Below are 18,010 nucleotides of genomic sequence, written 5' to 3' on the forward strand. Positions count from 1 at the left end.
TTCTTTCAAGAAAGGAACACAGTTATGAAGACACTGCTAATTTCTCTTTCTCCACCAGTGTTCAGCGCGCCACACTCTCTCTCCAGCTATCAGCTGGCCGCACACATGCCTGTATCCCATCATGCACTGGGGAATAGTGAAGGCCCATCTGTGCAGACAGATGCATTGTGGGACATGGAGAATATGATTCAGCCAATCAGAGGTTTTAATGGATCATCGTATTATCAGTCTGGCAACAGCCAATCAGGTGTGTGTGCGACTAGTGCAGCTCAATTTGTGGTTTAAATAAAGACAAACTGATGAACAACAAGAACAAATTCATGGATTATAAAAATTTCATGGAAATAAAAATTGCCATAATTATGATATGACTGCACAAAATTATTTTCTTACTTCTTTGTTTTCTTGTTTCCAGTCCAAATATCAAACATTTATTAAATCAAGAAGCATTTACTGAAGTAGTAAAATGACATAAGATATTACGTCTTGACTTCTGATTAAATAAATTAAAATTAAGAAAGTTTTTGCTTAAAACAAGAAAATTATCTGCCAATGGGCTAAGACAAATAATCTTGTTTAAGTTTGAATTAACATTTTTTCTTACCCCACTGCCAGATAATTTTGCTTTCTTAAGCAACAGCTCACTTAATATTGATTCATTCCCCGGAAAAAGAAGGACATACTGTTATATCTTATGTCATTTTTCTCATCAAGTAAAGGCATATTGGACTGAAAACAAGACAAAAAAACTAAGTAATAAAAGATGACGTGATGATTATGATGTGATGATTATGATGTGATGATCATGTTGTGATGATCATGTTGTGAGGATCATGATGTGAGGATCATGATGTGAGGATCATGATATGAGGATCATGATGTGAGGATCATGATGTGATGATTATGATGTGAGGATCATGATGTGATGATCATGATGTGAGGATCATGATGTGATGATCATGATGTGATGATCACGATGTGATGATCACGATGTGATGATTATGATGTGATGATTATGATGTGAGGATTATGATGTGAGGATCACGATGTGATGATCATGATGTGATGATTATTGATGGGAGGGTCGCGATGTGAGGATCATGATGTGAGGATCATGATGTGATGATTATGATGTGAGGATCATGATGTGAGGATCATGATGTGATGATCATGATGTGATGATTTTGATGTGATGATCATAATGTGAGGATCATGATGTGAGGATCATGATGTGATGATTATTATGTGATGATTTTGATGTGATGATCATAATGTGAGGATTATGATGTGAGGATCACGATGTGAGGATCATTATGTGAGGATCATGATGTGATGATCATGATGTGAGGATCATGATGTGATGATCATGTTGTGATGATTATTGATGGGAGGGTCGCGATGTGAGGATCATGATGTGAGGATCATGATGTGATGATTATGATGTGAGGATCATGATGTGAGGATCATGATGTGATGATCATGATGTGATGATTTTGATGTGATGATCATAATGTGAGGATCATGATGTGAGGATTATGATGTGATCATGATGTGATGATCATCATGTGATGATTTTGATGTGAGGATCATGATGTGATGATCATGATGTGATGATCACGATGTGATGATCATGATGTGATGATCATGATGTGATGATCACGATGTGATGATCATGATGTGAGGATCATGATGTGATGATCATGATGTGATGATCATGATGTGATGATTATGATGTGATGATTCTGATGTGATGATAATGATGTGAGGATCATGATGTGAGGATCATGATGTGATGATTATGATGTGATGATCATGATGTGATGATTATGATGTGGTGATTTGATTTGAGGATCATTATGTGAGGATCATGATGTGATGATTATGATGTGATGATCATGATGTGATGATCACGATGTGATGATCATGATGTGAGGATCATGATGTGATGATCATGATGTGATGATTATGAAGTGATGATTATGATGTGATTATTCTGATGTGATGATAATGATGTGAGGATCATGATGTGAGGATCATCATGTGATGATTATGATGTGATGATTTTGATGTGATGATTATGATGTGGTGATTTGATTTGAGGATCATTATGTGAGGATCATGATGTGATGATTATGATGTGAGGATCATGATGTGAGGATCGTGATGTGATGATCACGATGTGATGATCATGAAGTGATGATTATTATGATGTGAGGATCATGATGTGATGATCATGATGTGATGATTATGAAGTGATGATTATGATGTGATGATTCTGATGTGATGATAATGATGTGAGGATCATGATGTGAGGATCATAATGTGATGATTATGATGTGATGATTTTGATGTGATGATCATGATGTGATGATTATGATGTGGTGATTTGATTTGAGGATCATTATGTGAGGATCATGATGTGATGATTATGATGTGAGGATCATGATGTGAGGATCATTATGTGAGGATCATGATGTGATGATTATGATGTGAGGATCATGATGTGAGGATCATGATGTGATGATCATGAAGTGATGATTATGATGTGATGATTCTGATGTGATGATAATGATGTGATGATCATGATGTGAGGATCATGATGTGATGATTATGATGTGATGATTTTGATGTGATGATCATGATGTGATGATTATGATGTGGTGATTTGATTTGAGGATCATTATGTGAGGATCATGATGTGATGATTATGATGTGAGGATCATGATGTGAGGATCATGATGTGATCACGATGTGATGATCATGATGTGATGATTATGATGTGAGGATCATGATGTGATGATCATGATGTGATGATCATGTTGTGATGATTATTGATGGGAGGATCATGATGTGATGATCATGATGTGATGATCATGTTGTGATGATTATTGATGGGAGGATCATGATGTGATGATCATGATGTGAAGATCATGTTGTGATGATTATTGATGGGAGGATCATGATGTGATGATCATGATGTGATGATTATGATGTGAGGATCATGATGTGATGATCATGATGTGTTGATCATGTTGTGAGGATCATGATGTGAGGATCATGATGTGATGATTATGATGTGATGATCATGATGTGAGGATCATGATGTGATGATTATGATGTGATGATCATGATGTGAGGATCATGATGTGATGATCACGATGTGATGATTATGATGTGATGATCATGATGTGATGATCATGTTGTGATGATTATTGATGGGAGGATCATGATGTGATGATTTTGATGTGATGATCATGATGTGAGGATCATAATGTGATGATTATGATGTGATGATCATGATGTGAGGATCATGATGTGATGATTATGATGTGATGATTATGATGTGATGATCATGATGTGATGATCATGTTGTGATGATTATTGATGGGAGGATCATGATGTGATGATTTTGATGTGATGATCATGATGTGAGGATCATAATGTGATGATTATGATGTGTTGATCATGTTGTGAGGATCATGATGTGATGGTTTTGACAGGTGTAGACGTGATCGAGGAGCATCTGAGAGAGATTCGATCTCTGCGCCAACGACTGGAAGATTCCATCAGAACCAACGAGAGATTGAGACAGCAGTTACAGGGACGCCTGTCCACAGTGAGAGACACAGGTGTGTGTGTGTGTGAGAGAGAGTGAGTACGAGTGACACTTTCATTCATGATTTTTATCTGAATGTGATTATCACTGCTCTGATTGAACTGCAAATCATCACATGACTGATATTAAGAATAACGATGACTGTCAGTCACATTGCTTTTAAACAACAGTTCAATCAACACAGTGTTCTCAATCAGCCGATCAATCTCTGTTCAGTCTTGATGACTGCAGATATCCCTGAGCTGTTTAATGCAAAACAACAGTGTTTAACTCATTTGTGTGATTGTTTACAGATGTAAAAACCATTACCAACACACTTATGGCTTATAACTGGTGTGTGTGTGTTTGTGTGTGTGTGTGTGTGTTTAACAGCAGCTCCAACCAACATCTTTATCCAGAGCCATGGTACAGTCAGTCAACTAACCAATGAAATCAGAGCATTAAAGGAGGAAAATCTTGCACTGCAGTCCAGGATACAAGCCAGCAGAGGTAAACAAACACACACACACACACACACACACACACACACACACACACACAAAGCTCAGTTCAATTCATGGTGTCATTTTAAGAAGAGGATCTATGACGCCTCCTTGGGCGTCTGAACTGTCGGCGCCTCCCTGGCCCTTAATGCGATCCGGCCGCTCATTTGCACAAAACAGTTCCTGGTTGCTCAAGAACACAAACCATGAAACCGGTACCAAAAGCCTTACAAAATTTATAACAGATTTTTTTAACGCTTCCACGTGTCACGTGAACTGGAATCATTCTGACAACGTTTTATCTGTACAGAGGTAAAGGGGAGGGAGGGGGAGAGACTAGTTGACACTTTAGGACTGCGTTGTCGTCGTGTCCAGACGCTGGTCCTTCATCAGATCCAGATACGGCCTGGATCCGGCGGACTGCGGTAAACCTCGGGATAAACAAAGAGACTAGTTGCGTAGGCGCCATATTTCTTATGATGTAACAAGTACATCAGGATTTTTACCTAGGTTAAAGAGATGTGTTTTTAGTCTAGCTTTGTACCGACAGAGTGTGTATGCTTCCTGGACAATGTTAGGAAGATTGTTCAAAAGATTTACCTCCAGCAGTCGATTTAGATATTGTAGGTATTACCAACTGGCCGGAGTTTAGAGATCTGGCTGGGTTTACTTTTGTTGAATAAATGTTTGCTGCATCTGGATCCCACCGTTACAATGGAGAAGAAAGAAATGCCTTCCCCAAATGACTGGACAACTGTTAATAGCTCTTCTTTCACCCAGTCCACCAATCTGCAGTGCACATAGACATGATTTGTGGACAACACTTCTAAACACAAGTTCAACAATTCTCATAATGAATTACATAATGCATTTAATACTAAAAGTGGGTATGTAATTCATCAAAACACACACACACGTTTATTCACATTAAGTCTTTGTTGTGGGATGATTGTCACTGTCTGCAGGACTCTGTAGAGCTTAAAATCTGCGATGATAAAACCAGATCATCTGATATTTGTCCGATGCAGACAGCAGTGAAGAGGTGAAGCAGCTCAGGGAGGCGGTGCTGTCTGGGCGTGTTCGCCTGCAGCAGGCGGAGTTAGAGGCGGAGTTAGAGGCGGGGCAATGGAAGGAGGAGTTGAGGAGGCTGCAGATGCACAACTGTGAGCAAAGTCTACAAATCCAACAACTGCGGCAAGACAGACAAAACTCTCAGGAGCACAACAACAGGTCAGAGAAACTAAATGAAGACTAGCTTCATGTAAAGAAAGTTGTTTCAGTTGAGTGACTGGCCATTTTAGATCGTTGTGGTTGGTAGATATCCACATGAATGAAAGGCTGTGTCTCTGGTGATGTGTGTTTAGACTGCAGCACGAGGTGAGTTTACTCCAGCAGCAGTTAGCAGAGAGCAGACAGCTTCTACACTCCCTACAGAGTGAACTACAGCTGTACAACCAAGTGTGTGTCGGTGGAAAGGGCACAGCTGCAGGTAAGACCCCACAAGCACTGTGCATGTTAGAAACATCACACCCTCAAAAATACAACTCTTCTGGAATTGTTTATTCACACTCATATTATTGCAAACCTGTACCTGAAACACATCAGTTTAAAAGTAGTCCATATGAGACGTGTGCTATATTCCCCCCAGGGTGTGTGTGTGAGGTGCCGTGCCCGTCAGTGGAGTTGCAAGAGCTGCTGGTGGAGGTTCGGGCTCTCAGGGTCCAGCTGGAGGTTAGTGTACAGGAGAACAGTTCTCTTCGAGCTCAACTCCAGAAGCTGGATCACTCGTCCGATCAGCGCCGGTCACCCATCGTTCCGGCCAGTCCACTGAGAGACGTGCTTTACCGGCGACTGATTCTGCACGGTAACCTGTTGACGACTTCATTTCACTTTGGCTGTCTTGCTTGTGCAATTTAACAACTACCAAAACCCGATCACTCTGCCATGTTCCACAGACCCGTCTCCTTCTCCTCCGGTCAGAGATGTGGGTCCGTTTCCAGCCGGGCCACTGTACTCGCCATACTCGGAGATGGAGGAGACTAACGGTGTGTGTGTGCTAACCGTGAACTGCAGCTGCGACGTTGATGTCACTGTACTTACTTTTCATTGTGGCTGAAAAGGAGGCCCTTCAAATAGCTTTGAATGGAATTAAAAATGGAATTTTGGAATTGAACTGCTACAATAATAAAACTTGGCTTCTCCCTTCATCGAGAACAGCTTGTTTGTCTTGTTCAAGTCATAGATAAACTTTTTTTCAACTATCTCCTGGAACCTGCTGAAGTACTTCTGGTCGAGAACCAGACTAATGCTCAGTTGTACTTGATAGGTCAAAGAGAAGAATAAAATGTGTGTTCTCCTCAGACTCTCTGGAGCCTCAGGCGGACCTGGAAGGAGAAGCTCCGGACGGGTCGTTCGCCCACAGTAACGGGCGTCACGCGGTCGGGCACGTGGATGATCACGGGTCTCTGCAGCAGCAGGTTCTGGAGGCCCGAGTTCTGGTCCAGCGGATGGAGGCGGCGCTGACCGAGAGTCTGGACTCGGCTCTGATGGAGAAGGTGAAGCTCAGACCTGCTGTCGGATCAAGCTGTCAGAATGCCATCTCACGTGTCCAATCTCTCATAGGCTCTGGACTACAGCACGGTGAAGGCGCTGCTCTCGGACACCAAGACCTTGCACCAGATTCTGGACGAGGCCGTCTCTCTGCTGAAGATGTTCTGGCGAGCGGCTCTGCCGAGCAGCGACGGGCCCGTTCATCTCCTTCAGAGGGTTCGAACATCTCAGCACTTGCTCAACATTCATTGATTCCTAAAAAATGAAAGGCCACATAAATGTTCAAATGTTCCTCCCAGGAGCAGTCGATGCGCGAGGAGATCCAGTTCCTGCGACTGCGGATCGCCCAGCAGGAGGAGGTTCTCCAGGGAACCATCACACGTTTGCGCTCCACCAGCAGAACCAAAGAAAGCATGGAGACCTTCATCGTCAACCAGCGTGAGTTCAACAGCCTGTTCAGGGTGCCAGTTTTTACCCAGTTCCTGAAACTCAAACAAATCAGAAACGAGGGCTGCTCGATTACAGCAAAAACCGAGATCATGATTCTTTTGGTCAATATTGACGTTTTTATTATTTAACACGACATGACCAAAATCTTAAATCATGATATACAGTGATGTGAATAAGTTTTGGCACCCATGCTAAAGTTGCCTAAAAAGAGGAATAAAAAATCATCTTTTGGATATTGATCTTAATGCCTTAATTTGAAAAATGAGGAAAACTCCAACCTTTAAGGACACCAATTTTCTTTGTGAATGAATAATGTATCATAAATAAATAAATGTTTTTCCTTAAAATACAGGGTGCATAAGTCAGGACACCCCTATGTTAAATTCCCATAGAGTCAGGCAGATTTTTATTTTTAAAAGCCAGTTATTTCATGGATCCAGGATAATATGTATCCTGATAAAGTTCCCTTAAAATATCCCCACATCATCACACACCTTCACCACACCTAGAGATTGGCATGGGGTACTTTCCATAAGATCATCTTTCAATGCAAATCAAACCAGCTATTAGGCTAACTGAAGTAAAACCATGCCAATCTCTAGGTGTGGTGGAAGATGTGTGATGATGTGGGGATATTTTAATTAATAATTAATAATTAATAATTCGATTAGGACCCGTGTGGAGCGGTTACATAGGCCAGTGATGTCCTTCCACAGACATAAATGTGAAATAAAACACAGTGCAATAGTCTTTACTGGATTAATTAAATGTATAAAGATCTTATTAAAGTAAGTTTAGTCAAAAGCAGTGAATGATTTTCTCTTGAAACGAAATTGGGCATTTTGACATATTTTGGTCTGTATTTGACGACTGAAGTCCAAAAGTATACTTGGCTTTTCTACAGAGAAAACATCTGCCAATAAGGCATGTTCTGTGATTATTTTGAGTCCACAGTTTTAGTTTTTTTTAAAAACAGTGGACTGTATTTTTCGACAGTCACATTCCCTGATTTGGAGATTAGGGTTTGGAGGAACCAAAGCACACTGCAACGAAGGAAAGAGATGCACTGGACTTATAACAAATGACAGAACGAGAGAAGAATTGCAAATAGCATGCGACACAATCGTTTAGATCTAATCGCTAGAATCTGAAATCTGAAATGAAGCTGCTCAGATTGCACAGCGCTGTCTGAAAGCGTAACAGTGTGTTCATTAAAACACTCGATTGAGTGTCAGCCTTTATTTCTGTCGTGCTTTATGCTCTTGATAGTTTCGAACACTCTCCAGTCAAAAGCTCAGGATCACGTTTGATTGGTTTCAGTAGTTTGAGGTTTTGTGTTTGGGTGTAGTGATGTCATCAGAGCTTTCACACACACGTCTGTGTTACAGTGTCGCGGACTCGAGACGTGCTGAAGAAAGCTCGAGCGAATCTGGAGGTGAGTGTTGGGTTTGGGTTCAGTGCTGTTTGTCTCGTGTTTGTCCCTCATCTTGAATCTCCGACTCCTTCTGTCTTTTTTTCTGTCTTTCCTCCATTTGTTTCATTTTCTCCGAGTGTTTCCAGAAGAATGAACTGAGGATTTCCTCTCTAAGCTCCTCCTCTTCCTCCCTTTGCCATGGTAACGGTCAGTGTTGTGCCGAGTGCATGTCGGCTCTGGAGTGTTTGAGATCAGTCGTGTTTGTTTGAGTTACTCATGATTACAGCTGTGAAAGAGATATCATCATACGTGCTGCTCACTCTCATTGCACTATAAAACACAACTAGTGATGCCCCGAAACCATTTTTTTAAAATGATTTCACCAAGTAAGAATTTTTACCTTAAAATTGTTTCAGTGGTTCATCAAGTCGTGACATGGTGAAATGCACTTATGCCACCGCTTTGCGGTCCTTTATCTGATATACCCACGCTATGTAAGAGTGCCAGATCGGGTCGCATTTCTGTAGTCCGAATGAGACATAAGAAAACTACAAATTTGACTTGTTTTACAGCAAGCGTTACATCATACTTTCATAAAATCATGCATCATACCCTACCTTGTCTGTGGCCATTGTTGATTCCAAAGTTGGTGCTGCATAAACAGAGAGAGTGTGTGTGCGTGTGTGTGTGTGTGTGTGTGTGTGTGCGTGTGCGTGCGTGTGCGTGCGACAGTAGGATGCGGTTGGCTAAATTATTTACGACAGCAGTAATGGACAATTCCGCTTCCAACCTGTAGGGCGACCGCAGAGGAAAAGTTACTTGGATGTTGCTTTTAAGTAGAAATCCAATAAATATGTAAAATATATATTGATCGAACGCTCCCTCTAGAGTTATTTTTCTAGTTGAATATTGCGTTTATGGTCACTGAATGAGGTGAATGTGACGTTACATGTCATTATTCTCACGTTATTGACGACTTTCGGCGGTTGAAGCACTGATTGATGGATTACACGAGACATGATAGTGAAAGTTTTGTTAAATGGAAACAGATCTCACACATCAAAATGAAGATTGATTCGAAATGAGAAATCAATATTGTCAATCCAGTCCTTGCGTCACAATGCTGACCCGTTGTAGTTTATCCATGTTATGCATACCCATGGCATGAAATGGTTGCTCAACACAGTCAAACCACACCATTATAAAAACACTAATAATGCGTCAATGTTTCAATTAATTGTTTTGGCTTGTGCTATAGACAAACTAAGTGTGAGTGTCTGTGTGTGTGACTGTATGTGTGTGTGAGTGTGTGTAAACCTCTGGAATGCAGCTCAGCTCCCCCTGATGTTGTTGTTGTGATGGTCTCCTCGATGGTGATCGGGTGCTTCAGGGTGTTTGCCTCTGTTCTCCAGGTAAAGCCTCCTCCTCCTCCTCCTCTTCTGCTCGCGTGAGCCCCGCGTGTCCTGAGACGAGTCTGCAGCGGCCGGCCCAGCGGGTCAGGGAGTTTCTCCCGCTAAACCAGCGACACCGCTGACTCTCACGCCTTACGCTTCTCTGGCCAAGTTCTGCTGTGTCATTTCCTTTGACGGTGGGCTGTCTAAACCCACATGCCTATCTGATTCTGTGTTTGTGAGAAGAATTTTACAGTATTTATACCACGAGACGGAGAGGAAATGTTCTTGACTTTGAGATAAACGGATATAAAGAGACTGCCTCAGATTTTTGGCAATAACACTTGGAAGCATGAGTCTCATTGACTGTCATATATTGTGCCACTGTTCGTATTATTATGATTGTTGTTCTTGTCATCGTTCTGCAGTGCTACTGACTGAAATCGATTGTTGTGTTTAGTATCTGCATGATGGAGGTCGATTAAGGATAAAACACCTGTTTCTTGTGAGGCGAGGCTCACCAAACATGCCAAAGTTTGCATGGCTCGTTTCCCTCGTTTTGCCTTAAGAGTTCAAACTAACTTCACGAGCTCTATTTGAACAACCTTGTATGAATTCTCAAGGTTTGAGCTTTACGCCACAGATATACAAACTTTATTCACAACTGAATAAATGGGATGTTTAAGAGGACAAATGGAAAGTTGTGATTTCTTGCAACTGAAAAACATGTAAAGTTGACTGATTAGTGCAAATATGATCAATGACAGTGTTGGAGATTTCTGAACTAGAGATGGCAAACTTTGGCAGAGGATTGGAGATCAGGTGCTGTATGATTTATTTGAGAACTGTACATAATATATGCCTTCATGTTGTTTTAATTTTGCAGTGTGGGTAAATATAGTCAACATTTGCTATAGAATATGCAGATCTTCTAAAGATGGGTAGCTGTGCAATAGCCATTTGACCCTGACGTGAGGCATCACGTATTGTAGATGCGTTTACCGTGTACATTTCACCAATTTATAACCTGTAGAAGTTGCCTAAAATATTGCAGAGTTGCCTTGCCTCAAATCTCTTGCAAAGGATGAAAACGTACGCTTGCTTTGCCTTTAAACAGCCTCTTCAGTGAGAAATGCAATAGTCTTAAATGGCCTTGTGAGCACATCGCAGAATCACTTTATTCAGAACCACAAATGAAAAGCATTGATGTGATACTTTCGACGTTTTGGATTAACTACCAAAGGGAAAGGAAAAGGAGACTTGAATTCAGGTGGAGAGAAAAATAAGCATATATAGATGTTGGTTCTAAAATCGGTATAATTTGTATATATAGTGCTCGAAGGCTCATTTGTTGCCATAGTTACTGATTGTGTAATGTAACAAAAGACTGCCGACGCAAGAGCCAATCAAACTCTGTGTCTGAAGCTGCTGAATATGTGCCATGAATTATGAAAGCTGCTTTTGGAATTTAATCATGAATAAACGATAGAAATGCATTCATTTTAATTTTGCTTGTTTTTTAAATAAAATCAAAGAAACTGGATCAAATCAACCAGAATGGTTTCCTTTATTATTTTTGACGGCGACACACCCATCATCTAATGCATAGTTTATCAACACATGATTTATTATCAGTACATATGATAAAAGAAAAAAGTTCAAGTTCGTGGATTTCCCCTCGAAACAATATCCCGTAAAAGCATTTAAAGCTGTGATGTTGCCGTTTCCTCATGAAAATCATGTTTTGAGCAACTTTCCTTTGGGATATCACACTTAACACCATATTACGTCATTATCTTTGGAGTGAATGGAAACCCCACACTATCCTTATGAACAAACTACACCTTCCTCATCATCAACCTCAAATAAAATAGTTCGGGTTGGGTCCTGATAACATTCTGTTTCAACATTTAATATTGATGATGGCCAGAAATAATAACACCAACCACTTCACACCACGCGTATTTAAAGACAAACACGTACATTATATGGCCAATCGCATGTAGACACCCAGTTCTTAATTAACGTGGGTCAATTCTATCAAAAACGAGTCTTAAAATTACAGGTAAAACTTTGTTTTCTCTTCTAGCGCAACAATGACCCGAGCGCAGGTTCGCTGAAACACTGGAACAAGCCGATCCTGGGGGTCCACATCCTTTTGGCCAATAGCGTCTGTGTATCAAATAAATAACATTTAACAGATGCAAAAATACATTCCTGCTCAATAAAACAAAGAAAGCTTGTTTGTCTGTCACAGTGAAGCACAGATAAAGTGCTCGTCTGTACAGCATCAAGGTGAAATTAAAACCACATGCAGTAAAACTCCACAAACTCAGTCCAAATCTGTTCGAGACATTCTGTGATGCCGCTGTAAATGTTTTTAATCTGTTCAGTGCACTCCTGAAGTTTTGTATTGTTGAAATCCTACCATAGTGACTCTGCTCAAAGCACATCCATCAGTGGCGACGAAGCCAACGGTTCTGTGGGAGCAAAAACTCAACGCCACTGTGGCTGAAACCGGCTTTCCTTCCGGAAACGACACGTACGCAAGTCTTTCACTCGGTTTATAAAATGAATTAGGACTATAAAAGCTTAGAATGAAGAACATTGTTTTCAAAGTTAATCTATGCTAAAACTCAAAACTTGAACTGGCTTTTGATTATAATCTCCCTGTGTGTGTTTTGCAGAATTTCATAAAGCGCTTTAGACAGAAAAAATCTGGATTGCAATCGCAAAATGCTGCACCTAAGATGCTCAGATGTCCCTGTGATGACGGTAGATAAAAGACATGCACGCGCGCACGCACGCACACACACACACACACACACACACACACACACACACACACACACGCACACACACACACACAGTTGAAGTCTCCAGCTGACAGATCCGCCGTACGTTTCGCAGGTTAATAGTGCAATCTCAGACTGTAGATGCATCCAGAGCTCATTAAATAGGCTTGTACAGAAGAGACGTCACATATTTCTTCTTATAACGGTGAGTTGCACTGAGAACCATCACACCATCCTGAGACAGAAAAATCCGTCAATTATTGATCTTTATTATATAGGAGTACGATTGATAGCAGGTGTATAACGTACCTTTATGGAGAGCGCGTACAGATGATTCAGCATCACGTGGTTGGGTTCTGGCAGCAAGGCAGGATCACACTGAAACACGTAAAACACACTGTTAAAACACACTACACTTCCAACTAAACCGTCCAGCAAATGTTTGCACAGAAACACAATGGAAAAGTGTAGTAGATTGCTAAAAGTATTCTGTCTGAACTGGACATTTCTTATTTTATTAAAGTGGTCATGACATGAGAAGTCAAATTTATCTCGATCTTTTGACATATAAGATGTTTTGTACTGTGTACTTTAAACAAAGCATGTAATAATCAAGCTCCAAAAACAGCTGATGTCACATGATCAAATACATTTGCATAAGCTCGCCTCCAGAGCAAGACGTCGGCCAGTAGTTCGACATCACGTCAAGTCACCTTTTACAACACAGGTCGTTTCAAAGCAGCTTTAATGGCCACGGGGGCGTAACAAACACAGATTTGGCTTTACAGCAGATCTAGAAGGAAATCATTGTCTAGTTTAAGTACGTTATTGATGGATTAATTTACGTTGTAAAAATCATTAGTTATTAACTTAGAGGACGCTAACACGAATCAATTCGGTGACTACAGCTACCAACAGCTCGTGTTCTCAATAATAATAAAAACATCCTCACTTGCCTGGTTTATACTACTCTGAGCCATGTTTGAACTTTGTATATTGAGCACTTCTTGCGTTGTCATTGCCTCTCCACAATGACTTGTTTGATTTAGTCCTCAGATGTGAGTCACTTTGGATAAAAGCGTCTGCTAAATGACTAAAGAATCCTGCTTTAGATACAGCGCGAGTCTCCTGGTCTGAGCATCTGAAATAAGTTCACTACACATTAAAAGCTGATCATTTCAGACAGAGGCTCAGAAGGGTGGAAAATAATCCTTTTTCTGCATATATGTTTTTATTAACATTATAAGTGAATCTCAAGGAATATTAAAATATTAAAAGAATAAATGTCATGTCCCCTTTAACGGCTCTCCTTTTTTCTTTTGTAGCAACACTTCTGTCGTGTCATAAATAGCTCTTTTGATTACTGGTATATTTTTTTCTTTTGACGCTTTGGTAAATCTGAAATAAAGTAGTTCTGTTGGTCAGACGGAGAGCGTGCTCACGGAGATGTTGGTGTCCTTGTTGAGGATGACTTGCAGCAGGTGTGGAGGCAGGATCGGTGGAGCTTTGAAGCGTTCCTCGGGTTTGAACATGTACACCTCCTGACTGTACGGCCCAGGCGGAGAACTGGACAGATCTACACACACACACACACACACACACACACACACACACACCTACGTTGGAGCTTATCTACTGAAATTTCTACTGCTTTTCCGAGAGGCGTCTATGATTGTGGTATTCACATTTGTGTGATGTTATTGTAATAGCACTGACTCTGGCTCGTACCTGACGTGTCGGAGCACTCCAGAGAGTCCACCTGCAGTGCGTCAAACACCTCGAAATCGGATTTCTTCACATGGATCAGATTGTTAATGGTGCCCAACTGACTGGTGACCACCGGCTGAAGAGAAAACACGTGCATTTCAGTTTAAAGAAATGGATCCGGCCTTCATTAAACCCCAAACCTACGTGACTTTTTCTTCTGTAGAGCGCAAAAGATGATGATCATGACACACAAGGGATGAAAAAGAAGTATGAACAACATCTTATGTTCTGCAGAAAAAAAATCTCTCTCTCTCTGTGCGCGCTGATGTTTTCAAATATTGAGGATATTCAAATAAATTAACCAATCAGTAATAGGCTACCGTTGATCAGCTCTACCAAACATGGATGTTTTTCCGCTAAGAAACGAACATTATTATTATGTTTTGATTGATACTGTGAAGCTGCAATCTATATTGTGAAAGCGCCATATAAATATGACATGACAAATGTGATTTTACACCTGTAACCTCCATAACTGACATCATGTCTTGACGTTGTGAGTAATGTTGACAACGTTCGCGCTTCAAAAAAGCCAGTTTGCAGACATCCCGTGTCTCGCGGGAGTCTCCCGCATGTTGATAGCGGCTCCCTGACGCGCGCAAACGAGTTCAAATCTCCCGGAATCTAGAGCGAGCGAGAGTGAAGCCGAGACAGAGAAAACTCCAAACCGTCCTGCGCGCGCGGCGGCGCGAGAGAGAGAGAGAGAGAGAGAGAGAGAGAGAGAGAGAGAGAGAGAGAGAGAGAGAGAGAGAGAGAGAGAGAGAGAGAGAGAGAGAGAGAGAGAGAGAGAGAGAGAGAGAGAGAGAGAGAGAGACCTGTGCGTCTCATGAAGCGCATGTAAAGGGCCGCGCACATACTATTCGCACGAGCTCAATTTTGAATCAACTCCCGCACGATGTGTGCGTTTTAAGTTAACTTGATTTATTAAACTTATTTTTTTAATGTTGATTGAAAAATAAAAGCTGATGTTTGAACGTTAATCAAGTAAAAATGTCTATCACGTTAAGTCTGTTATTTTCTCGTAACGTTATCCGTTGTCTAGTCAACTATGTCACATAATACAATAGTATTTATTTAGTTAGCCCGAGTGAAAACAGCACAGGGTGAAGCCATGTACATTAACGATGATTTGAGACTAATAAATGTAAATTTAATATTAAACTATGTAAATGGAGCAGCAGGGTTTTGAACACGGTCCTGAGCCGTATCTGGGCGCCGCCGGTGTCGGTGTGTGTGATTTTAAAGACATGGCGCTGCGCTTCTCGTCCGGTGTGCAACCCCCTTAAGACAGAGAGCATCCTGATTGGCCAGTTTCATTTTTAAAAACAAATAAATGTAAAAATCGAGAATCGAATCGAACCGTGACCTTAGAATCAAAAATGAAATCGAATCGAGGATTTGGAGAATCGTGACACCCCTAATAGCAGTGATACAAACAAGTCTCCTTTATTTATAAAGCGCTTTTTACAATACAGATTGTTTCAAAACCGCTTTAAAGAGATAATAGTAAAATAATGCAACAAAATTTGTTTCTAGAAGAAAATAGTGTCACAGTCCAGTTTACTGTAAGTAAGTTCAGTGATGCTTTATTTTGTTGTAAAAAAAATTAATCATTTAGTTCATTTATATATATATATATATATACAGCCGCTCCTGAGAAAACCGAGATTGGGTTAGGGTTAGGGTTGTGTCATTGTCCAGCTCAGTTCAGTTCTCATATAATGGTGTCGATGGAGGAGATCAATAATATTGCTGAATTTGAAGTGTCCCCAAGTCGTGTGAGGATTAGTTAAATGCAGATATAATCACCTCAGACGGGTCATGAAGCCACTGGCCATCAACGAAGAACTTGTACTGATGTTCGCCCTCAGGCAGGTCCAAGATGGCTACAAAATCATTATGGCTTCAAAAACACAGAGAAAAAAGGTTGAAAAATTGATGAAATAACAATGAGCGAGCTTCTGTTCATCAGGCGGTTAGCGCACCTCTTATTGAGCGGGATCTTGCAGCTCCAGTTGTTGAAGGAGCCGGTGATGTACACCTCTCTCCCTCCTCCAGCCCAGCGGATCACGGTGGGTCGAGCCTGAGAACACGTCTTCACCATATCCTCTAAATCTGGGCCGAAGTCCTTCTCGCCCGTGGCCTAGACAACAACACGGATGATTCAGTGCTCGGATACACACCAGAGCAGAACATCGGTTTACTCTTTATGCATCACATGTGTGTGTGAGCCCGTTAAGCTTCAAGCAGGAGTTCTGTGTGTTTATAAAATGAGTGTGTGTTCTGGCATACTTTAGATTCCGGCCCGTGTGTGTTGAAAATATTGGGGTCGTCGGTGCTGTCCATCATTTTCCCCGGCTCCAGGTCTTTGTGTCCTCCGCTGTCTGAGCGCTGAGCCTTCGCCCCGTGCCGCTCAGACACACGCTCGCTGGTGTTTCCCATGATGCTCTGCAAGCAGCTTCACTACAGAAACACACAGACCATCATTATGAACTGAGGTCAGTAATGTTACTGATGGTGTCACTGCAAACACACTCAAATACACTGTTTCTGAGATCTCCTTCACATCGACAGCAAGAAATGAATAACTCATGCTCATGAATTCACTTCCTGCATCGCATTTAAACAGAAATTACAGAGATAACACATTCTCTGATGTATAACATTTACACTTTTATTAACAGTCATTTCTTATATCTCATTAACTTTTTATTTAGATACAACTTATATAGTCCCTTTTCAATACTGAGCTGGTAAAGTATGATTATATGCGACATTGCAGAAACACAGCAAGTCGAGTTTAGTTTGAAATAAGCAAAGTCAAAAAGACTCCGAAATGAAGATTAAACAATAAAACGCATGAAATGTCACTGAACATCTAAACACAGGACACAACATTATAAACGCGAGATGAACGCTGTTAAACGCTTAAAATGTGATTATGTCAGGATATATTTAGATATTAGTTTAGTTTGCATATGTGAAATAAGTGTTATTGATAGGCTAGCTGTTAGCATGCTATACATTCATAGTTTCCGTCAGATCATAAAGTGTCTGAATCGGGACACACTGCATGAGTTAAATCGTTTGCTGTGAAGTTAAATGTAAAACAGTGCGACCAGTACCGTAGACGAATAAGAATGAATATTATTTCCAATGCTGCGATCGGCTGAACTTTAACAACATACTGCAACCTGACAGCTACGGCGAGGCGACGGGTCCAAAACACGTCCGGATTACGAAACGCGCTCCGTCTTCAAATTCTTTAGCTTGTTTTTGTAGCTTTTTTTTTTTTTTTTTTTTGGATTAATTTATTCTTGGTATTGCATGAAAATATTTTACTTAATCACTCTTAAAGCTTTTGTTTGTTGAGTTTGAATGTCTCTTTAGTGTTTGTGAGGTGCACGAACTGATGAGGAATCACACACCAGTGTGTATTTTATCTTGCTTTTGCTTTATTGTTAGTGTTTACTTGTTCATACATTTTTCTCCAATAAATAATTGTGCTTTTTCAGCCTGTTGTGAAACCCTCATTGTTTGGAAAC

At 40.7% G+C, this 18,010-nt stretch overlaps 2 protein-coding genes across 14 annotated transcripts in view; one reads left to right on the forward strand and one right to left on the reverse strand.

The window, feature by feature from the left end:
- Window positions 1-11,455, forward strand: part of LOC120491190 (myomegalin) — a 67,193-nt gene extending 55,738 nt beyond the window's left edge. For 9 of the 12 annotated variants that reach the window (XM_089131665.1, XM_089131668.1, XM_089131666.1 and 6 more), the window contains 13 exons: window positions 59-247; window positions 3,501-3,629; window positions 3,989-4,105; window positions 5,127-5,328; window positions 5,463-5,587; window positions 5,747-5,962; window positions 6,054-6,143; window positions 6,460-6,653; window positions 6,721-6,864; window positions 6,948-7,086; window positions 8,487-8,533; window positions 8,659-8,719; window positions 9,925-11,455. In XM_089131665.1, the coding sequence (XP_088987791.1) occupies window positions 59-247; window positions 3,501-3,629; window positions 3,989-4,105; window positions 5,127-5,328; window positions 5,463-5,587; window positions 5,747-5,962; window positions 6,054-6,143; window positions 6,460-6,653; window positions 6,721-6,864; window positions 6,948-7,086; window positions 8,487-8,533; window positions 8,659-8,719; window positions 9,925-10,046 (1,775 nt within the window). In that variant the 3' untranslated portion in view covers window positions 10,047-11,455. The remainder of the gene's footprint in view (window positions 1-58; window positions 248-3,500; window positions 3,630-3,988; window positions 4,106-5,126; window positions 5,329-5,462; window positions 5,588-5,746; window positions 5,963-6,053; window positions 6,144-6,459; window positions 6,654-6,720; window positions 6,865-6,947; window positions 7,087-8,486; window positions 8,534-8,658; window positions 8,720-9,924) is intronic. The other 3 variants (XM_089131659.1, XM_089131660.1, XM_089131664.1) reach the window with 3 other exon arrangements.
- prkab2 (protein kinase, AMP-activated, beta 2 non-catalytic subunit) lies at window positions 11,447-17,692 on the reverse strand. 2 transcript variants are annotated; one of them, XM_039688860.2, is made up of 8 exons: window positions 17,591-17,692; window positions 16,758-16,928; window positions 16,451-16,608; window positions 16,275-16,368; window positions 14,427-14,541; window positions 14,141-14,274; window positions 13,008-13,076; window positions 11,447-12,933 (listed from the first exon to the last, which is right to left on the reverse strand). In XM_039688860.2, the coding sequence occupies exons 2-8, from the start codon at window positions 16,905-16,907 to the stop codon at window positions 12,856-12,858; spliced, it is 798 nt and encodes a 265-aa protein (XP_039544794.2). In that variant the 5' UTR covers window positions 16,908-16,928; window positions 17,591-17,692; the 3' UTR covers window positions 11,447-12,855. The 2 variants fall into 2 exon arrangements, with proteins under 2 accessions (XP_039544794.2, XP_088987795.1); XM_089131669.1 differs by having other exon boundaries at window positions 16,758-16,923; window positions 17,591-17,681.
- Window positions 17,693-18,010: the final 318 nt, after the last annotated feature.

The sequence above is a fragment of the Pimephales promelas genome, chromosome 5, assembly GCF_988280905.1.
Source record: "Pimephales promelas chromosome 5, fPimPro1.hap1.1, whole genome shotgun sequence".
Taxonomy (NCBI): Eukaryota; Metazoa; Chordata; class Actinopteri; order Cypriniformes; family Leuciscidae; genus Pimephales; species Pimephales promelas.